The sequence below is a fragment of the Hyperolius riggenbachi genome, chromosome 3, assembly GCF_040937935.1.
Source record: "Hyperolius riggenbachi isolate aHypRig1 chromosome 3, aHypRig1.pri, whole genome shotgun sequence".
NCBI classification, from domain to species: domain Eukaryota; kingdom Metazoa; phylum Chordata; class Amphibia; order Anura; family Hyperoliidae; genus Hyperolius; species Hyperolius riggenbachi.
Genome location: NC_090648.1, coordinates 381289393 through 381313102, shown reverse-complemented (window position 1 = coordinate 381313102; position 23710 = coordinate 381289393). Strand labels below are relative to the sequence as shown.

General features: G+C 43.4%; 1 protein-coding gene across 2 annotated transcripts in view; it reads right to left on the bottom strand.

The window, feature by feature from the left end:
• LOC137564046 (zinc finger CCCH-type antiviral protein 1-like) overlaps window positions 1-23710 on the bottom strand; it is a 78044-nt gene that overhangs the window by 12532 nt on the left and 41802 nt on the right. For both annotated transcript variants that reach the window (XM_068277345.1, XM_068277344.1), the window contains 9 exons: window positions 21077-22870; window positions 19816-19878; window positions 17899-18022; window positions 15863-16022; window positions 11121-11241; window positions 7757-7853; window positions 7542-7632; window positions 4586-4716; window positions 666-814 (listed from right to left, as the gene is read on the bottom strand). In XM_068277345.1, the coding sequence (XP_068133446.1) occupies window positions 666-814; window positions 4586-4716; window positions 7542-7632; window positions 7757-7853; window positions 11121-11241; window positions 15863-16022; window positions 17899-18022; window positions 19816-19878; window positions 21077-22870 (2730 nt within the window). The remainder of the gene's footprint in view (window positions 1-665; window positions 815-4585; window positions 4717-7541; window positions 7633-7756; window positions 7854-11120; window positions 11242-15862; window positions 16023-17898; window positions 18023-19815; window positions 19879-21076; window positions 22871-23710) is intronic.

Sequence of the window (23710 nt, the reverse complement as noted above, 5' to 3'; positions counted from 1 at the left end):
ATTATGATGGAAATTATAGCTCCACAAACATGGAAGAACAATGGAATATACAGTAATTGTATCACATACCACAATGCAACGGACATAAGCCCTCATTGAATTAACTTTTTCTCTTGAGTTCTTTCCTAGGAAATAATTTTTCATCTTTTCTTTAAAATAACATTTCAGTACTTTACCATTTTTATTTTCAGTTCAGGTTCTCTTTAAGAAACATAGCCTTTCTTTCATTACGCCGTTCAGTGATCATTGTGATTGGCTCACTGTGATCACCTGGTAAGGAGCCAATGAAACAGGCTCTTCACCCATAGGAGGAAGCTTGGCTGTCATAAGCTGCAGCCATGGCGAGCAGGGATTGGCTTAGGACCACAGAAAAAACGAGGCATAGAATCTACATTGCATTAGAGTTAGAGAACCGCAGACACGGCATAGATTCTCACTTCCTCTCAAACTGAGCATTTTATCGACAAGGTGTTAAAGTATTACCTAAGAAAAAAAAATGGAGAAAAGATTGATTGAATAGGGGCTTTAGAGTGAAAGGATCCCTAAAAGTAATGGACCTTATTAAACAGTGTTTTATATCAGAAATATATGTTAAATGCCACAATAACATCAAGTATCAGTTTCAGATTCTAATGCTTCTCATCTGCACTCCTCTTTATACTAACCTTTTCCAAACATGGTGATGATATTGCCATTAGTGTTCCTGTCAAAGTTCTGGCTGCAGATCATGTTGGCATTGGTAGAGGTTGTGCCATGGAAGAGCTGGCACTCATTAATTTTGCTATCTGATCTCCTCTTCATCTGATCCTTCTGCCTGAGACATTAGGATGTGAAAAGCACTTTGTTATTCTCAGAATGCACTGAAAACATTACATAGTAACATAGTTCGGCTGAAAAAGAAACATCCGTCCATAAAGTTCAACCACACATTGTGCAGATAAGACCACAATGATGTGAAGGCTCTGGCTACAACAACGATCCTCCAACTGCCATAGTTTCATGCTCCAACCATCCATATGCCACCTACTAGCAGACCCAAGCCCATTTAAAAAACGGGCTCTAGGTCTGGGTTTCTCCCCGCCGCATGTTACTGCGCACGTGCATGCACCCGCCGCACACGTTCGCACACACACCCGGCCGCCTGCTCACACGCCCACCCGGCTCCCTGGCCCCGTCCTCCTGTGTCTCTAAGGCAGGGACAGCGTGACACAGGGACACAGGGGTTTTATTATAGAGGACTAGTAGACCTAAGCCAGTTTCAAAAGGCTCTAGGTCTGTGTTGAATCCCCTCCCCTCTCCTCCACTCCCCGCCACTTTCCTCTCACTCTCCCCATGAACGCCGCAGTCACCACGCATGCGCCGCACACCCGCCCATGCTACATCAGCTCTCCTCAGTCTTTGCGTCCCTCCCTGCACATGCGCAGTAGCGCAAAACACGGGACACACACACACAAACAGGAAGTGCAGGGATGGAACGCAGAGACAGTTAGGATAACTATATAGAGGATAAGCCTCCAGCCCAGAGGCCATGTGCTGCTATGCCTCCTTTCAGCCTGCACAAATCAGCGTCCCTGTGCTGCAATGCATCCTTCCAACCTGCACCTATCAGTGTCCTTGTGCTTGCCATGTCTCCTCCTTCATCCTGCTCCTAACAGTATGCTTGTGCATGCCATGCCACCTGGGCTGTTGCTAGAATCTCAAAAGATGGACCAGGTTTAGTATTTTTTTTCCCCTGATTTTTTCCCTCTAAACCTACGTGTCTGTAAGCAAGCACCTATTCAGTGAGGAGTCCTTGAGATATACTTTCTAACACTGCTACTGCCTAATGAGCACGCCAAAGTGGCTGCAGCTGAAGCGCTTTGAGTCCGACAGGAAAAAAGTGTGTCGGACTCAAAGCGCAATATAAACGTTATTTGTTGTGTCTATACAGCTCACTTCGCATCAGTTCAGCCCGGCCCAGTGATGTATCCCAAGGGATCGGGTTATGATCCGCGACGGGTGACTTGAGTCAAAAGTGTGTACTTAGATCGCTGCTAGCCCTTAAAGCGGTATTGTCACCATAAAAATCATATTTCAACAGCAACTAGTCTGAGTGTATTAAGTGATAAAGATGTTAATCCTGCATTCAAAACTTGCAAAACGTTTTCTGCTGTTATGGTTTGTAGTTATCACATACTTTACTAGCACTGGCCCTAGTGCCAAACAGTGCCAAAGAGTTGAATGCTGGGAGTTTTTTTATCTATAATATATTCCTCCTCTTTCATGTATTTCCCTGCCTAGCTGCTTATCAGAAACCCCCTCTGATTACTTGTGTTTACGAGCAAGGCTGAGGTGACTCAATGATGGATGTGTAAATAAAAAAGACAGTGCAGTTGTTAGTATACACCTCAGTGAGAGTGTCTGAAGACTCTGGGAGGAGGGCAGCTAATGAATACACAATGAGCAAGAGAAGGGAGGGGGGAAAACAAGAGTCAGGGAGGATATGATGTCAGCATTAGCTTGGCAAGATGGCCACTGCCTAGAATAGGATTTTCTGCTTTTCCTTTATAAAATTCACAGGAATCATTACGTGGATAGCACAATACATCTGTTATGGAAGTAGAAGTAGTATTTATCTACATATATATGTGTTTTTTATTTCTAGGTTAGCATGGGTGTCGCTTGTTCTTTAGCACTAGTGATTGTTTGGATTGCATATGACTCCTTATCTATAAGTTTACATTGTGTTGTGTCACATTGTAACAAACACTGTTTGCGCACTGTAATGCGGTGTGATTCAAAGTCTATGAACCGGTTGTGATGGGATGTAAGGGATTCCTCATCATGTTTTGGTATAATGTAAGGGATTCTGATGTTATAACACAGGACATGCAGTGCATTGCTAGAACTGCACACATTCACACACACAATGGGCATGATTCACAAAGCTTTTTCACCTGTTTCCTCTGCTTTCTCCTATCTATGTTACATTTTAAAAGGGACTCCGAGCTCAACTTAAAAAGGAAAATAGTACTCACCCGGGACTTTCTCCAGCCCAGTGTTGCTCGGGAGGTCCTACGACGGCGTCCTGGCTCCTCTCCTAGGCCCCGCTCCGGAATGGCTGCCCGGCAGCAGCCCGGCGACACTCGGGCGAGTATCGGGCTCCTTCTTTCGCGTATGACGTCACCACGCCGGCCGCCTCGCATCATCACGACGGCCGGCGTGAAAGTACTGCACATGCCCGATTAAAGCGCGCAAGAGCCGTACTGCCGCGCCGGCCGCTGTGATGACGCGTGGCGGCCGGCGTGGTGAAGTCAGCCGCGTCATACGCGGAAGAAGGAGCCCGACACTCGGCCAAGTGTCGCCGGGCTGCCGCCTGGCAGCCATTCCGGAGCGGGGTCTAGGAGAGGAGCCAGGACGCCGTCGTGGGACCTCCCGACCAGCACTGAGCTGGAGAAAGCCCCGGGTGAGTACTATTTTCCTTTTTAAGTTGAGCTCGGAGTCCCATTAAGCTCCCAAAGAACAAAAATATAATTAAGGTAATAAAAGTAATATCGAAATGACGTTAATAAGGAACAACTTACTTTGATGATTATTTTGCTTGTAAATGCGCTGAAAGGTTATTTTTATTTATTAGGTGATAAATAAGTCATGTATGAGAAGTTTTGTGAATAGAGCCCATTGTTAGTCAATGAAGGTGCACAATGGTCATTTGCTTCTTTGCCTGCGTTACATTGCATGCCACTGAAAATGGTTGTGCTATAATGTGCATGTTATAATGCAATGCAATGAAACACCCTGGTGTGAAACTAGCCCAAAATACCTTTGTAAATGGAATCTGTATCATAAAAACCCTCTGGGGGGACACTGGATAGCCCAAAGGCTTCCCATAAAATGTAGAGAAACCGAGAGCCCAATATAGTGTAGTATGTTAAAACATAAACGAAGTAAGGCAAATCAGTGAGAAGAATATACTCACAAACGTGGGTTACCACACAGGCAACCATTGTATAAGCAGGTGAGGAGATTAGACCTGTCCTCACTCAGAGCTAAGCAGTCACTCTCTGTAGATGAGAAAAAGGGGTAGATCACCCCTCCACCAGGGGTGGACACGATTTTGCAGTAGGAGAACAGAGGCGCCAGCAGAATAAAAGTGGATAAAACCTTTAAAATTTGGGTATATGTCAGCAAGTGTAATGGGTAATAGAGCACTGAGAAGAGAACAGGGGGCCAGAAATATAAGGTAAAGTGTGCAAATAAAATAACATAAAGAACTCACCAGATTTTCGGCAATAGCAGGTGTAGCGCCTCAGTGGAGTGGTGAGGACGCTCAACTCCTTATACACTGTATATACAGGTACTTTTGGGGTACTATATAATAAATATGATTGCTACTTTTCAGACAGTCTTTCGTGTCTGCTTTATGGAGGTAAGTCCACCACTTCCTCCAAGCAAATTTTAAAGGTTTTATCCACTTCTATTCTGCTGGTGCCTCTGTTCTCCTACTGCAAAGGCTTCCCATGTCCTTCTCGACAACACCGTTGCTGTGCACTGACCCTCTGAACATATCCGACAAGAGGTGTTTTTCTAAAGCTGCTCTACTTACCTCTGATATGCCTCCCACAGGGCAGGATTCTGAACACGCCATAATTTCCATACAGTATGGCCTGTAACCGTTGTGCTGAACATTGCGTCAATTTTCAGAAACTCGACAGATGTTTTAGGTACCAAAGCTTTCTATAAAGAGAATAAAGGCATTTATAAAATAACAGAGCTTTTACTGACGACACTAAAACAAAACCATTTGTCCTCTTTTTTTAAGATAAGTTAAAGTATTGCAGGCTGACGAATGTGCCTGTGACATTTGTAGAAGTGTGGGTAGTGGGCACAAAGTGTTAGCCTATAGCTGTTGGTAAGGAAGTAGGTGTTAAATATCGTGAGATTAGAGTAAAACAACGAATATGAGGTGCAATTGGCTATGAGGGGACATTACACATGGTACTACAGAAACACATGCAAAAAAAAAAAAATGAAAACCAGCTGACTAAAATCAACCAGGTATATACACATAATTTGTAAGGCTGAACACACAAAACCAGGTAAATTGAGTGACATTGAGCCATGACATCTCTGCTGACATTCATTGGATGCACCCATTACTGACGAGGCCTGGCCCTTCTACTCATGAAGACATCAACACACAAAAGAACAAGCAACTCATCCTCCATGGCTATAGTCCTCTCTACAACCCACAAAGCATTGCAGGTAAGACTCCCCTTATATATGCTATAAATTACACACATTTAATCTTAAATAATGTTAACGTGCATTATTTGGTGCAAGGGCTCTTTAAATTCTTCACAAATATAGCTAAAGAACAAAAAAATGCCCCCCCCCCCCCCCCCCCAAAAAAAAAAAACGCACACAAAAAAACACGCCCGCCCACCCAAACGCAGTGAATTGAAAAAAAAAATGTTAAAAATGCACATCGCAAACGGTAACGCGATTGGAACGCAATGTGAACAAGGCCTAAAGGTGGCCATACATCAAGCGACTTGGAGGCCGATCGAATCGAATAAATATTGGAGCCACCAAGAGCATGCCGGATTGACGATGTGACCAATTTGGGCTGAGATTGGTTGCATGTATCAATTGGACATGCTGCAAGATGTAGGGCCGACATGCTCGATCAGGTGTGCGGTGGACGCCGTGTGCAGTTTCATGGCGAATGAGGAACACAACAGTACACCCGACGCTATCCCCACTGATGTAAAATGTGCCCCCTCCCCCGATGCCCCGTGCAGCATACATTACCTGTCGGTGTCTCACGCTGTGTCGCACTCTGTCCTCTAAGCACACACACGCACCCACATTACACTGGCAACCACGTGGGGCACTTGTATGGATGGAGGATGTAGGGTGGAGCCAGCGGTGGACACCAACAGGTAAAGTATACTGCACAGGGCATATTTTACATTAGTAAGAACAGCATCAAGACAGCGGATGTGGTGTCACACGGCCTATTCCCAAGAGTTTCATGCTTTCAAGAATCGGTTTGCGGTGTATAGGCAGGTAACAGATCTCTCTCCGATCAGATTTGATCAGAGAGAGATCTATTTCTTGGTCGATCTACCCATACATCGTCTGATGTATGGGCAACAGAACAGTACATTTGGGTGCTTAACCAATGAAGGTCACTAGAAACATAAATTCAGAAGTGCACCTGGATGTTGGATGCCTGGATCACTGGTGACTGCATAGATAAGATAATGGGTTCCATCGGCGATAATAGCCATTTCTTTTCTATGCAGCAGAGGAAGAGTTGCCACACACAAGAGCAAAAACGGAACCTCCTGCACATGAGCATTCAGAGAAATGGGGTACAGGAAGCAGGTCTTTCCAGCAAAAAGGGTAGCTGCTTTCATAAATTGATAATGTGGTCATCATGTTATATGGTCTTTTTAATGTATAAAGCAGGACTGTGGAGTCATAGCAATTTCTGGGTACCTGGAGTCGGAGTTGTCAAAAAATGTACAGACTCTGACTCCTAATAAATTTAAACTGTAATTAAAAGAAAAAATATGACAAAAGGTTCCATTTCTCAGATAAGTCATAATAAGTAACTTGTATATACAGTGATAACAGTGCTTAGTCCACAAAAATGAAATACCGTATATACTCGAGTATGAGTCTACAAATTTAGGTCTGACTCACTTAATAAAAGTAAGGTGTCGATGTATACACAAGTCACAGGCAATACTGAGCTCCCGGAGTAATGTGTGTACCATTAGTGACATTCACATTTACAGCCATTTATCAAAAAAGTGTCACTTACCACTTGGTAAGGGAAATGCCAAGAAAGCACAGGTCTCAAAGTCCTGGCCACAACAACTAACAAGGGAAGGGGCAGAGGGAAAGATACCTCGCTGCAGTGCTTACCATGGAGGGGGGGGTGGATAATGGCTGTACTTGGGGACCTGAAGAAGTTATTGGCTGCACTTAAGGGACAGGCAGGGTTAATGGCTGCAATACTATATGCAGTGCAGTCATTAACTCCTCCTCAGCTCCAAGTGCGCTTAAAAAAACCCCTTAGTGTGAACAAGCCCTTATCAATGTTAATCTCCCTTTTCGATATGGAGACTATGCTGGTCAATCCTTATATAATCAAAATTCACAGCCAATCTAGATATATAGTAATGCACATCCTAGTACCAGCAAAACTAGCTATCACCAGAAATTGGAGATCGGAAACTCGCCCAGATATATTCCCAAGTTATGTGAAACTTAGAGAATACTGTAGATATACGAGCATATGTATGCAATATTACATCTCAAGATGCATTCTTAAAATAGCTTTAAAATTCCTAAGCTTTGGCAATCATCAAATGCCATTTATGTTACATACTTTCAATAAACAAGATTGCTAGATGCAAATTAGAGGAGTCGGAGTTTTTATAAAGTTTATAAAGTGTATAAAGTTTTTTGGACCTAATCCACAGCCCTGGTGTAAAGGGTACATTTTTAATGCAGTAAGGTGGAAAGATCCTCCTCATCCTAGTTACCTTATATCCAACATCCTTCATGGCCAGCATTTCCCACTGGGGTGGATACAACTCTGTCCTTAAAGGGGAACTGGCTGTCCCGAATTTTGTGCTGTAAAAACATGAGAGAAAATGTGTGAGATGTATGCCACAAGTATCAGCATCCTTCTCCTATTGTCCCATTCAAATCACACAGGTGGTCATTAGAGAATGTTTCTGGATATGCAGTATTTTACCTTCCTTTCAGCATTTTCACATTCTCAAAATCCAGAAATCTGGGCCTCCGGCGCAGCCTCACTTCTGTCAGCGAGAAAGCTTCCCTCTGCTTCATCTCTGTATAAGAAAATATCATGTGCTTAAAAATGTATTTAAAGGACACCTGAACTGAGAGGGATTTGGTGGCTGCTATATTTATTTCCTTTTTGAACAATACCAGTTGTCTAGCAGTCCTACTGGTAGCAGGAAATTTGGGCGCATTGTGGAGTGCTCCTCGTCAGGGAGATGTTGCTCGATCTTACTCTATCGGTTGATGATGAGTATTTAGCTTAAAGCGGATCCGAGATGAAAAACTAACTATAACAAGTAACTTGTCTATATATCTTAGCTAAAGTTTAGATAGTTTACACAGCAAATCTAGCTGCAAACAGCTTTAATAGAATAAGAATATTTCTTCCTGTGATACAATGACAGCAGCCATGTTGTTTGTAAACATTACACAGAGGCAATCTTATCTGCATCTTAAGCAAAGAAAACTAATCCCCCCTCCTCCTCCCTCCTCCCCTCTGCCTCTGAAATCTCTGGCTAGTAATACCTAGTTCATCTCGGATCCACTTTAATACTTTTAGCTATAGACCCTGAACAAGCATGCAGATCAGGTGCTCTGGCAGAAGTCTGACTAGAATATCTGCATGGAATTCTTGTTTCATGTATGTGAATTAGACACTACTACAGTCAAAGAAATCAGCAGGACTACCAGGCTACTGGCATTATTTCAAAGGACTGTGTTAAAGCGAGATTTCTCTTTTTCACCCTCCTTGCCAACTGTTTTGTGTTGATCAATCCTCCCCCAACAATGTCTACCTTCTCCTTTTATGTACAACTTCCATGAACAGCCCTCTCTTCAAGGCTCTTTAAGATGAACGGCTAAATGGCACAAGAAATGCACCATTTAGCCTTTTAGTTGCCAGGTTTACGCTCCTTCTGGTTGCAAAATGATGCAACTGAATGTAAGCATTAGTAACCACAAGCGGGCCAGTGGTTGACACACGGAGCAGTTACTACTGCCCGGTAAAAAAACTTAGCATGTAGCTTCCAGGGCTGGCTGCTGCCCGTTAGATGCCCATGTAGAGATGTCACATGCCACATGCGCTGGACACTTGCAGCTGGCTGCAAGAGCCCTGCACTAAGGGCTGGTTCAGACGGGCGTTTTTGTGGCGTTTAACGCAGCGTTTCAGACGCAGCGTTTTTTGGGATCTACTGCCATCCCATGCAAGTGAATGGGAGCGTTTAGAGCTGGCTTTTGCAGGCTTTCATGAAAGCCTGGCAGTAGATCCCAGCGTTGCGTCTAGTCTCAAAAGCAACATGCTGCTTTCAGAGGCAGTAAACGCGAGGAAACAATATCAGAGACCAGAACTGCTTGCCTTGAACGCTTTACAAAAGCCTTCAAAAGCTAGCTTTTAAACGCTGGCGTTTAAACGCTGGCGTTTGAACGCTGGCGTTTGAACGCAGTGCCAAGCAAAAGCTCAGCAGACGCCCGTGTGAACCAGCCCTTAAACAGAGTGGCTGACAAGCAGTTAAGTGTTCTGCTTTTAGCCACTATCTGAAAGAGACCTTACTGTACAACAACCTCTCAGGCAGCCGGGATGCCGCTCCAGGGCCCATAGCGCCTGATGAACCTGTTTCCCCTGGTGTCATGGGCCACCCACCCCTGTACAGTTACATACATAGTTACATAGTTAGTTAGGTTGAAAAAAGACACACGTCAACCAGAAAATATGGTACAACACTAGCCTACACCCTCACTAATCTCAGTTGAGCCAGAGGAAGGCGAAAAACCATTTCAAGGTTTGGACCAATCAGCCTTAAAGAGACCCTGTAATGAAAAAAAAACCCTCTGTGGGATACTTAACTCAGGAGGGGGAAGCCTCAGGGTCCCAATGAGGCTTCCCTGTCCTCTGTAGCTTGGGGGAATCCAGTGCTGGCTCCTCTAAAAGTCTCCTTGTTAAAGGACTCTTGCCTGCTCAGTAGAGCGGATACGATCAGGTTCGGCTTTTTCCGCCTTAACCCAAACGGAGAGCCTTACCTCAATGCTTTTTGGGCGGCTACAGCGCTGGATTGCCAGGACACCAGAGAACGGGGGAAACCTCGTTAGGATGCAGAGGCTTCCCCGTCCCTAGCTAAATATCCCCCAGCAGGTTTTTTTTCATTACAGATTTTCTTTAAAAGGGAACAAAATTCCTTCCCGAATACAGATGGCAATGCCTAGATCAACACTGCCGAAAATTACCTAGAAATTATAGCCATGGATGTCTTTTAATGCAAAGAAAGCATCTAAGCACCCTTTAAAGGCATATATAGAATTTGCCATAACTACTTCCTGTGGTAATACATTCCACATTTTAATTTCTCTTATTTTAAAGAACCCTTTCCTAAATATATGGCAAAAAAATGTCCTACAGCTGCACATCATGTCCCCTAGTCCTTTGCACAAGCCTAGGGACAAAAAGGCATTAGCCAAGCTTTCATATTACCCTCAGATATATTTATACATGCTAATTAGATCTCCTCTAAGGCATCTTTTTTCCTGACTAAATAAGCCCCGTTTATCTAAACTTTCCTGGAAAGTCAGACCTTCTATTCCCCTAATCAATTTGGTTGCTTATCTCTACACCTGGCTGCTCTAAGACTGCAATGTCCCTTCTTTAATGTGGTGCCCAGAACTGAATTCCATATTCCAGATATGGCCTTACAAGATACAGTAGCCTAACAGTGGCAGTATTATGCTACCATCCTGAGTTTTTATTTCTCTTTTAATGCATAAAAAAATTGTGTTTGCTTTAGCTACAGCTGCTTAGCATGGTGTACGATTTTTAAACTTGTTGTCAATGATCACTCCTAAGTTCCTCTCCAGGGGGTTGATTCATTAAACATTGGTAATATTACCGTGCACACACAGTGCACGCCAATATTACTGTTACTTTCGTGCAGAAGTACCATTAGATACGCTAGTAGTGTGACCTGCTGTACTCCAGCAGCGCGACCACTAGTACAGTGAGGTGCGTGTTACCATAGTAGTGGGCATGCTACTAGAGTACCGTGGGTCACGCTACTAGCGTATCTCGCTGTATTTATGCACAAAAGTAACAGTAATATTGTTGTGTGATGTGCGTGCACGGTAATATTACCAGTGTTTAATGAATCATCCCCCAAGTTTGATGTCCCTCAACTGGATCCAGTTTATTTTGTATGGTACTAGACCATTGGTGCAACCAAGATGCATAACTTTACATGCAACAGGCTTTTTTTTGTTTTTATCAAATGATTGATCACTTTAGTGTCACACTAGAGCTGAAAAAAAAGAAAGAAAAAGCAAAGACATACCTTGGAAATTTACAATGTACTTCTTGTTTCCTTCAGTAATAGGGATTATTCCAGTGGGGTCAGAGAGGTAGATGTTCTCCAGATCTGACATTGAAATAGCAGAGTTCAAATTCCGTGTATTCTATAGGAGAGGAGACAGTCAAAAAGATTCAAGGCCTGGTTCCACACAGCACATTGTATAAGATGAATTGCAAGCATTCTAACTTTCTGGGATGAGAAGGACAGACAGTATTAACTCACACTATAGTACAACCTTGGGCAAGGAAAATAAAAACATTTACCTTGCTTCTCTGATTGAATGCTGAAATAAAATATAGTCATTTTCATGCTTGGAGTGCCAAAGCATAGGTCATATGATCACGTGGTCACTCCAGTACCAGAAGGGGGAGATTGCATCATAGGCCTGTGACATACCTCCCATTGCATTTAGTGTATGCTCCAAACCTGTGCAGAAAGGTTTTGTGATCGAAGGTCCAGAGACCAACAAGAAAGGAAATTAAGTATGGGTAACTATCCCTTCCTTACTTTGTCATTCTAAAGTATAATTGTATTTGTGGGCACATGTACAGCTATTGTCATAACAAGGGGGAAGAGGCACCCAGGATGGGATAAAACTAAGTTAAAACCAAATAAAAAGAAAAAAAGATAGAAGTGGCTTACATCTTAATACGATACAATCAATGGAGGAAACACATTTTATTTGCACTGGCAACAGGTTTTGTGAATGAGAAGCACTAAGAACTCTTACATTATACAACGCTAAAATCCAAATTTAAATGTAACAATGTAAATGCATATAAGGGATACTGTAATTATACATAATACAGATAAACTTGTGGAACATAGGTTTATATCATGTCGTATCAAATGGCTACTGTCATGTCTGCTTACTTGCATTTGTTGTAGGAGCACGAAAGTAGAAAGTAGTACAACATGTGCGCTGATCTGGGGGACATACTGTACATGTAATGAATAACTGCCTCCAGAGCAAAAGCATAAAAAGGGCAACGAGCATAATCTAGCAGATACATAAATGCGATACAATCTTAGGAGCAATCTTAAAGGGAACCTTAACTATACAAAGCAAAAAGAGTTTCACTTACCTGGGACTTCTACCAGCCTCCTGCAGCCGCCCTGTGCCCACGGCATACCAAACCAAGCCTCTTACTGTGTCTGCGCAGGACGTGCTTGTCGACGTGAAAGCTTACAAGGATACCTGTGGACAGGGCCACGCAGGCGCAGTGGCCTGCCAACTGATCAGTCTGCAGAAACAAAGCTTATCTGCGGCGGGGGACCGGAGGATCTGTTTGGCACGGCACAGGACCACTGTAGGGGGCTGGTCCAAGCCCCAGGTAAGTGAAACTCTTTTTGTTTTGTTCAGTTAAGGTTCCCTTTAAGAGCAGAATAGTGCACAAGGTAACAATCAAAAGCTATTATTTATACAATCTAATAAAATATTAATAGACAATTAACTACAAGACTAGGTACACTGTAACTGGAGACATGACCTTAATGTGCTGATTCAGCACTGTCATACTCGCCGGTCTCTGATGCATGATAGGCCCCGTCAGATTCCTGAACGCACGTATGTGCGCAGAAGGGGCCGACATGTTTGTTTCCGGGGTGACGCGTACTGAAGTACACGCATGCGTGTCTGCGCTAAATTGGGCCTATGCGAATGTTAGTGCGCAACCTCACGCTGACGGGGTTACGCATGCGCATCTTGATGCGGACGTTTGTACACATGCGCAGCGTCCTAAACTTGGCGCCACGCGGCCTATTTAAACCTGCTCTGCTAGCACATCAGTGCTGTCTGTCCATACAGCTCGCACGCAGTTGTTCCTGTGACTCTGCCAGCGATTTCTCTGATTGATTACCTGTTATCTGACCTAGGCTTGTTTCCTGGCTACGTTTGAGCTCTGCCTGCCTCGACCCTTTGCCTGTTCACCGTTCATGATTGTACTCTGCCTGCCTCGACCCTCTGCTTGTTTCCTCATTACGATTGAACTCTGCCTGCCCTGACCTCGGAACTGTGTCAAACACGATATTGTCTGCTGATTCTGTACCTCGCTTTCTCCAGTGTTGCTGTTCTCTGAACCACTGTTAGGGCTACCTGGAGCGCAACCTGGTGGGCACTAGGCAGCTAAGTCCTTTCGGCCCCAGTGGGCCTTAGGGTGAAGTTTCGTGGTCACTTGGACTCTGTGCTGTGAGAATCTGCTCAGCTGCCTGTGCAGACAGGCAGCTTTTTGACCACTGTTCAGGTCTGCATTCTGCAGGTCTCTTTAAGAGAGACTTTTTGTCAGTATTGCAGCTTGCTGCTGAGGAATTTGCATACATTCGTTATGCAAATGCCCTACCTGCCTCCTGTGATGACTGGCAGTATAAAGGTTGGAATTACCCACAGTCCTTTGCTGGTCATTCCTTCAGGGTTTGTAGTAAACACTCCTAGAGAGTGTCAGCCATGCTACTTCTTGCTGAAGTTATCTTAGACTAATTCTGGGGACTGCACTAGGCAGTTTCTTTAGTGCCGTTAGGATTGCTTATCTGTTTTTGTCTGTTGCGACTGTCCTGTCCCAGCGGTGGTCGATAGGAAGTCGTTCTGTGTGTCTGGGTGCTAACCAGAACAGTGGTTGTTACAGGTAGCCCCTTCTGATCTGTCTTCCCTGGATCACACTCGCCTTGCGCTAGTGCTGTGGATCCTTCTGTTCTGTCTACCTGGATCGCACTCGCCTTGAGCTAGTGCTGTGGATCCTTCTGATCTGTCTTCCTGGATCGCACTAGTCTCTGGAGCTGGTGCTGTGGATCCTTCTGATCTGTCTTCCTGGATCGCACTAACCGCTAGCGGTAGCGGCTGTGGATCTTTCTGATCTGTGTTTCTGCTTGGATCACACTTGCTCTGACGGAAGAGCGGTGGATCCTTTCTGCCTAGTTCCTGTTTCACGTTTGTCTGTCTTGTCTGATACGAACGCTTGCTGTAGGCTCAGTGAGGTAACCGTTAAGCAAGCGCTCGCGTTCTCTGTTTCGTGTTTGTCTGTCTTTGGTTAGTTAGGCGTGCTTGTCTCTGTTGTGCGTAACACGCGGAGACCGCGCACGAACGCGTGCACTGTTGCGAATGAGTGCAGTGTTCGCGTTCAGCTAGCGTTTGTTATTTTCCTTATCTTTCTCTTTGTATGATTTGCTGTGCCTTTGCTACCCTGGTGCTCTGTCCTGCTCAGTCTTGTGTTGCTATTGGCAATCGCCATTCTTGCGATTGCGTTTCCTACTTCGTTTCCGCCGTTGTGTGTTCGCCGTTGCTGGGTGGCGACTAGTTTGGTGGGCACACATTGGTTCTGTCCCTTTGCTGTGTTCCCTGTGGGCTATCCAGCCCTGCCTGATTGTACCTTGTCCTGGATCTGTACAATTCCCATTTGGCATCTGTGGCTGTGCAGCGGCTGTGTTCGCCTGCACTCCACAGCGCCATCTGCCGGTGGGAATTGCCCTCTGTGGGTGCATAGCACCTAGCCTGGGTGTCCTCTATTATACGCTTGTGGAGGAAATCCGCCGCGTCAGCGCACGTCTGGTGCGCTGACCACAGAGACGATTCCACATTCGTTACATGTGCTCTGGGAAGTTCTCACCCCAGTGGTAAAGTCAACAGTATTTCCTGTGAAGCCTAACAAGCACACTCAGGTCATGTCTCCAGTTACAGTGTGCCTAGTCTTGTAGTTAATTGTCTATTAATATTTTATCAGATTTTATAAATAATAGGTTTTTATTGTTACTTTGTACACTATTCTGCTCTAAAGATTCCTCCTAAGATTGTATAGCATTTAGGTATCTGCTATATTATGCGCGCTGTCCCTTTTTATGCTTTTGCTCTGGAGGGTAGAGTTACTCATTACACGTATTGTCCCCCAGATCAGAGCATATATTGTACTTCTGTTTACTGTCGTGCTCCTACAACAAATGGAAGCGAGCATCCAGGTTAGTAGCCATTTCATAAGACACAATATATATCTATGCTCCGCAGAAGTTTATCTGTATTATGTGGGCTTGCTCCCACAAAACGCGTTGCCAGTGCACATAAAAATTTGTCTCCTCCATTGACTAACTGGACCCTTTGTCCAGGATGCTCAGATAGATAGGTTTGATAGTGTCTCTCAAATCCATGTTGGCAGTTGTAAACAATACAGTAGTTATTAAATGTGCTGTCTACCTATAGAACACAGGGGGCAGGGTTTCTGCTAGTCAAGGAGGGGATTCCAACATGCTGATTATAGACTGTGAGTACCCAACCCCCACCTTCAGATATACTTGTGCGTATCCAACTATAAGGATGATTTGAACGGATTTTAGGCCATGTGAACACATCTACCTACAGTATCTGGACATCTTAGGTAGGATTTCTAATTTATTGTTTTGATGCACTTTGTAGAATAAACAGGTAACTACATATGTGCAAAAGTACCCTTATATTATAAGGTGAATTGAAGCATTTATTTACTGTGAATTTCAGTACTCACTCTGTGGTTATTTTTAGACATAAAAATCTACAGTTAATTTCATTAAAATATGTGCAGTGTCGGTGGGTGTGCAATAAAAATGCACATAGTACATCAATACTACACTATGCATTAGAATGCACATAGTGTGAACTGCCATATTCAAAGCTATAGGCAGTGCAATGATATGCATTAATTTAAAGTGTAAAAATGCAGTGCATTCACCAATAAAACGAACTCTGTAATTAAAGTTTCACTTACAGAGTCTCCATACTTGGACCAGGAGCCACATCCACCTCTCCACCAGATCCACTCAGTGGTCAGTACATAGTCAGGGGGTTTGGTGACAGATGATGGGGTGGAGAGCCTTCGGACAGGCTTGGCATCAGAGGTCATTGTTTGAAAGCAGACTGACTTGTAGCTACATTTCAAAGACAGAATAAAAGTTACACTTTGTTGCTGCATCCCCACCAATGATGAATGCTTAAATATTAAAAAAGATGCATTTTTTTGCACTATCAAAAAAGGAAATAACTGCTGAAAATGTACATATCATATCTCCTCTGCAATCTACATTGTCTTTTCAATCCCTCTCTGTCCTTCCCAGTAGGGCCCCATTTCCACTTTCAGTATGATTCACTCTGTTTTCCTGCATGCAAATTCGGATCTGAAATGACAGCCCACTGAAATCAATAAGCTACTTCAGATTCACGTGTGGGTAAAAAAAAATTACGGTAAGTCTGCAGAATTCTGCAGTACATTGCTTCCAAATCCCCATTGCCAGCATTAGCACAGCAGAAAGGATTTGAATGCAGATTCACATTATCACAGGTGACGTATGATGGCATGAAGTAGAAGTGGATCCTAAGTGAGTCCAAAGTTATTATAGGCTATCAGTCACCACTAAGGCATTGCAAAATATTTTTGTATATAACTGACTATTAGTGGTTTCATCAATTTTGCACACAGCACTTTTTGTCGGTACCATCTTCATTACAGGTGCTATCTGAGGATCATTCATGCAGCTATATTTTGGGGAGAAGGGTGCCTGTTTACCACCTTTGCCAAGCAATAGCAAGCATCTGGCTGGTGGATGTGAGCAGCTGACAGGTGGTGAATTCACTGCCTTTGTACCTTGTGGAAGAGACACCTCATGGTAAATTGTGCACTCACATCACATTTCGCTGGGTTATTAAGGGCTAGCATGAAATGTATTTTGCATCTGTTGGGAGTTTGGTCTATGTTGCCATTGATGAAAATGTCTCTAACTCCCAGTTGTGTCTGTTGGCTAGGATCAAAAAAATAAATCCTTGATGGTAACACAGACAGTAGTAAAAGTCTGACCAAAGTTTCAGCCCTACCCCATAGTAGGGCTGAAATCTTCTGCAGCGCTGTACAGAACTGTCTTGGGACAGTTAAGTGACAAGACAATATGCTCTGTACAGCGCTGCGGAAGATGTCGGCGCTATATAAATACTAAATAATAATAATACCCCATAATATCCTAATCTAGAAAAGAACATTTTTGCCAAAGCTTTAACATTTAAATGAGGTAGACAGTGTTTCCAGTCACAGAAATGTGACCATGTAGCTTTCAGTAAGGTGAGACTGACCTCCGATAGACTATTATTATATGTCAATATTCTCATAAGATCCTGGGGGGTTTTTTTGTCTGAAAATGGTATAATCTCTGCATACAGTACATAGCTGCTGAGAGAGAAGGCCAGTAAAATCTCTCGCTCCCCTTCCCTCTCTTGACATGCTTTTGCTTATTCCTTGAGCATGGTGGGGGGCCTGGTCAGGATTTAACCCCCACCCAACCTGGAATGCCCAAATAAGTGTAGTAAAAGAGCGGAAGGGATTTGGGAGGACAGAAGAAAGGAGCGGGAGGACACCGGGAGCCCGATCTAGTATAATATCATACATTGACAACGCGTTTTGCAGTGTAAACCGCATTCATTTTAAAGTGCCCAATAAAAGTATCTTTTTTATACAAATTTGAGTGGCTACTACACAAGGTAGGACCTTTCCACTATCTATAATTTGTATATGTGTATAGATATATAACTTTTATTGGCGAGGTCTGAAGGAACCTCAGTATTATTTGCTGTCATATAATCGAATGCCTGAGTACTTCAAGGGTGCCACCTACCTTCCTCTTCTTAGTAAAAGAGCAGCCCACAAAGATACTCCCAATGAGCTGATCCAAAAGAGTTTTGGAAAAAGCCACATATGGGTCCAGAATTTTGTTTTTTTCAAACAAGGTAATCAAAATTCTCTAATAACGAAGCATTTACCTGTCCACCTTTGGATCACTGTAAGCCTTCTCAATAGCTTCCATATTCGGAAGGTCCTCCCAGTTTCCTCTACTGAACACCTGCCAGCGGTACGGTAGGTAGTAGTGCATGTTGGGGCACTTATCTATGAGCAGAGAAAGACACAAACTCTTACTTATGTCACAGGATGCAACAGAGGTAAAGTGGTCAGCAATTTAATGTGAGGACATGCAGACTAGGGGAAGAACTAGAAATGTCAGAGGAAATAAAAAAAAAACCCAGATCTACATACCCGGAGCTTCCTTCAGTCCCTGGCAGCCGTTATCTCCCTTGCCGCAGCTCCGGTGTCCTGGGATCCCCTCCCTTGGAGTTGCCAACCTCACCAGGTTGGCATCTACTGTGCCTGCGCGAGCTAGTGACTGCACTCGCGTGGTCTGGAGCGCTCTGCGCAGAAGTACTGCGCCTGCGCGGAATGCTCTAGACTACGTGAGTGTGATCGCCAGCAGTAGGTGCTGAGGTGGAACTCGACCAGGTCAGCATCTGCACCAGAGGGGCCCCCAGGCCACTGGCTGGAAGCGGAGCTGCGGCAATGGCACAGGACGGCTGCCAGGGGCTGGAGGGAGCCCCAAGTAAGAGCTCTTTTTTTTTTAAATCCTCGGATGTTTCCTTTAAAAAAACGTTCTAAATTAAAATTAATGAAGAAAATCACTAGACTAGGGTTTACCTTCACTGCTCCAGCAGCATTCAGATACGTAGCCAGTTCTGCATCAGCTATTTAGTATTCCCACCAGTTTTCATTCCTGTATACTTATTAAGACACCATGGGCCTGATACCTGAAAGGTTGGTCATTTAGCCAGTCCTAATGCCCAGGCAGCACCACCCGTTCCTCTATTAGCACGATGCGTGTTACCTCAGGTTAAACTAAACCACTATCTGTGAGCTGGTTAAACCCCTCTACCCTATTCCATCTCCACCCGCTTGATGTAATGAAGGAGCAGCTGGGAGAGGTAAGCTGAAAGAGAACACTAGCTAGTCTTCCAGTGCAAACACTGAACTGACCCTGCTTACCCCCTCTTTGCTGCTGAGAGATTAGCTCTTTGTGGCCAGCACTGCAGCTGCATAACTTTGCAAAATCTCACATCCACCTCTGTCTGGTTATTTACATTCTGGTGTGTAATAAAGCATTTACATTTCCCACACCCTCCGCAATGTGTGTATTGGGAAAAAAAAGAGCGTTAAACAAATTAGCAGTGAGAAATGGTTTGTTATTGCAGGTGGGGTAGGATGTCAAGAGGTACACATGGCTTTCATTAACACAGTGGGGAGGGTGTAGGAAGGGTTACACAATTTTTTACACACTGAGAAGCAAAAACATTTTTAGTGAGCAATATTGAGTATTTAAAGGTATTACACTCACAGAACGTAAAGGAGCACCCCAACCCCTTAGTTTCCAATCTCCCCCCTCCCCCCCCCCCCCCAAAAAAAAACAACTTAAAAACATTTCTTAGGGCCTGAGCCAACTAACGCAGTTGTGTCCACTTCTGAGCATCTGTAACCTGAACACACTAGGGTGCTTCTGTCTGCATTTCAGCATCTGTAACCTGAACACACTAGCATTACTCTGTACGCTTTTCAGCATCTGCAACCTGTACACACTACCGTAATTCTGTACACTTTTGAGCAAGGCGCATCAGTCAGTATCATTGATGTGTTGCTGAAAAGTGGACAGAAGCGTGCTAGTTTGTTTAGGCCCTAACATTGAACTGTGAACACAACTACGTTAGTGGGCTCAGGCCCTTATAGTGATCTTACAATTCACATTTGCAAATTTTATAGGGGAAACAAATCTTGCATAAATTGGCTAAATTTAGGTGGCACTCTCAATCAAAAGTAAGAAATGTCACCAGTCTCTTTACTGTCAATGAATGATCACTTACCTTCCAGCTTGCAGTACTTCCAAGCATTAGTGAGACAAATTTCTGGTGATTTCTCCTGTGTTGCTAAGTTTGAAAGGAAACAAATAATCAGTTGCATAGGTTTGCAATATTTATCACATCACTTGACTGAATATAGAAAGGCTTCCAGCAGTCCATACAATGAAATGGAGGAACTACCCCTGTAGCTTATGTTGCAGCAGGTTAGTGCCCTGCTAAAACACTGACCTGTGCTGCTTCTCTGCTACAGGTAGGTGGCTAGGGGGAGGTTGCGCAGGTAGTGCCCTTAGGACTTTGGCAGACAATGTCTAGCAGCAAACTGTCTAAGCTCACTACAAATACAGTATACTACTGTCACACTTTTAAAGCAACATTATAGGTGACATCAAAACATCAACAGGACCTAATAATTTGGGTACCCCCAGAGTCTGCCTCAAAACCTTTGAAATCAAAGCCTTCAGTCCCGACCCCATGGAACCCCTTGTCACACACAATCAGGACATTTCTATCCCTGGAGACTTAATAGGGCCCGATGCAATTAATTTTTTCTCCTAAGTTTTCTCTTAGGTGAATTTACGCATCTTATCAATAGCCTTTTAAGCCACCAGCAAATAAAAAAATACTTTTAACTTACTTTTTAGCACTTTTTCAATTGCAGAGTGCTGAAAAGTTATTTAAACAGATGATAAAAATATCTCCTAGGAGATGCATATGGACCATTAAGTCTAAACTGAAAAGCCACCTGTTTAGTCTGTAATTTATGAACACTTGACTATCCACTGTAAGAAAGTTCACGCTTCAACTTTGTATTGATCGGAGACATATTTATGTGCTTTGAGTCCTATGGGGGAAAAGCGCTTTACAAATGTTATTGTATAGAGCTGGCTTTTTGTAGGTTTCTAATCACTTGAACTGGCTTTTGGGGTGGGTGGGTGAGGGGGCTCTCAGTTGTCTTATTGCGCTATACCCCAATGCCACAAACAGAAACATTTAGTTGGTGGTGTAGCTAAATGTCCCCACTACATACATTTTGGATTGGTATTTGATAGTATAAAACAAGTTTTTATGTATGGGACCTATAAGGCAGTTTTTGTTATGATTATAAATAAAGTTGTTTTTTTATGGCATATATTTGCTAGAATTCTATGATACATACTGCAGATGTGCCTACATATATTTTTCTATGAAGTCATCTGTGTGGAGGCCCTCTATGGCATGCTTGAAAAACCCTGCACCACCATAATCACCAGTCCCATCTACTTACATGCTCTAGGTAGTACAGAAGAAATGTTCATGCATGGTTGAGTCTGAAGAGCTGAAGATTCTGTTGATTTTGAGACTGGATGAAAATCTTTACAATATCTGTCAATGGCTGAATTTCGATAGCCACTGGTTGAGCTGCTTCTTTTTACTGGTTCAACGCTGGCTTGGAGCTTCCTTGAAGATGTGCCAGTCGGAATGGATGCAGCTGACAGTATGCTAGACAAAGGTAAGGTTTTTAGTGAACTTGAAGATCCCAACTGACAATATACAGCTGAGTCAGCTGGTTTTGAATAAGTAGATGTAGCTAATGGTGAAAAAACGATTGACCCTGTTGTTTTATGAGATTCCCTAACTTGGTTTTGCTGAGGAATAAAAGTTTTTTTTTCAGAAGAATCTGTTGTATTGGAGGCTGTTGTGGGTTTAGGTGAAGCAGGTAATAGACTGATGGATGCTTTAGCATTAGATGGACCTTTCACAGAAGAAGACACTGATCTGTTTAACAACAATGTAGATGTGAATGGAACCACAGCTGGGACTGTTGTAAAAGGGCTTGATGGCTTACAAGGTGCGTTGACTGGTTTTGGTTGAGAAGGCAGTGGATATTCAGTGGATAAATTGGGGGCTGTTGAAGACTTTGTTGGAGCAATGCATGGATCATCTTTCAAGAGTGCAGATGTTGTACTGATAGGTGTCATAAGTGGAGGTGGATGATAAACTGATGAGCCTTCTGAAGAACTTACAGATGTGTTTAACATATGAGCAGTAATGCTTGGATTGTAGTTAGCAGATTTTGCTTCAAATTTTGTGGCTCCTGGTGGTGAAACCCCAGAAAATGTCACGGAATGTCTAACATGTGAATAGGCAGATTGTGTTGTGTTTATACTAAACCAATCAGCCATTAGGTTGTCAATTCTTTTTACCTCTTCCTTGTGGTCATAAACACTATCGTTGTCACTGCTGCCAAATTCTTGATGTCTTGAGTATTGGCTGCCCTTACTTTGACAGACTAAGTGGATGCTGGTTGAAGGTGTTGAGGAATGCCTAGATGAACCGCCTGTCAGAGGACCGATTGGCTCAATATTTCTAATTGCCAGGTTTGGTTTAGAAGTTGTCGTACACTCTACTAATGAATTAACTGTTGTGTTTGAGGTTGTTACTGGCTTTGATTGCTCAATGTATGGATTATTTTCCAGAGGTCTGCTTGATGCTGTAAGTGGAGTTGGGTTATAAACTGATGGTCCTTCTTTAACAGAAATTACAGATGTTTTGAGCACATTCGAAGAAATGCTTCGAATATGGTTTGTGGGTTTTGCACCAGCAGCCATTGGGTCATTCTTTCCAAAGTTGAGCTTATGAGAGAGCACTGGCTGCAAATTAGATATTGGTGATTGAAAAATATCTTTTTTGGATGTGCTGGATTGTGCTGTTGTGCAATGAAAGAGTTTTCTTGAGTTTGTCTCTTGAGTCTGTGCAGTGGATGGAGGTTTCTCTGGAAGTGACACTGGCTCATTCCTTCTAGATGTCATCAACGACCCATCATTAGATGGTACAGATTGTGTTCTCGCTTGTGGCAAGCCTTCAACAGCTGTCACTGAAGATCTAATTTGTACATTCCCAGGTTGTGTTATGCTTGGGTTAAACCAATCTTTCATTAGGTTGTCAAGAGTCATTTCCATACAATTTTCGTCATAATCACTATCTTTGTCACTTTTGTTGTCAGCTTCGAGTTCTGAGTCTTGATCACCATTGCATTTAGAGACTGAGTGGCTGCTGGATTGTGGATGAAGGTTGGATCCTAAAGTTATGAAGCATAAAAATAATTAGAAGTATTCTGATTTTGAAAAAGAAAAGAGGCAAATACATCAGAAGTTTGGAAAAGGATGAATTTATAACATATTCCTCTAAAATTTAAATGTGCTTACTATGGTCAGATATCACTTTTACCTTCTTTCTCTGAAATGGAAAGCTAACACAGAGTCCTAGACATCATTAAAAATTTAAGGGCTGATTTGCCAACATTCTTCAAAGCTGGAGAATGTTTATGACCATAAGTGACCCTCCAAACCTGGACAAATTCTTGCTATAGGTGTGTGCACGCTATGGCCCTGGTGTTCTAAACTGTTCCTGTGAGCATCAAATATTAATTCATCAGGGACAACTTATTTTGAGTGACTTTTTTCCTTGCCATGTACTAAAAACCTATTTCATAAATACAATGAAGAATAGATAACTCTTGAGATGGGGGTCAATGTGTTGTGTACTGTAGTGTAATTGCCCAAGAACTCCCATGCATACTCACAGGGAGGGGGGGGGGGAGCAATACTGTGGAAGGTAGGGGAAGCAAAGATGACCCTTCATTTCATGGCCATGCCCATCCTTTATTCACTGATGTTGGTTCTTGTAAGCTGGTACATAAGTTGGGTAGGACACCCGTACTCACAGGGTTTCTGTGAGGATCCGCGTGGCTGCCTGCGCAGGCAGGCAGCCTTTTGACCACTGTTCAGGTCTGCATTCTGCAGGTCTCTGGAAGAGAGACCTTTTGTCAGTTGTGCAGCTTGCTGCTGAGGAATTTGCATACGTTTGTCATGCAGATTGCCTAGCCACATCCTTTGTGGGCTTGCTCTATAAAGAGCTA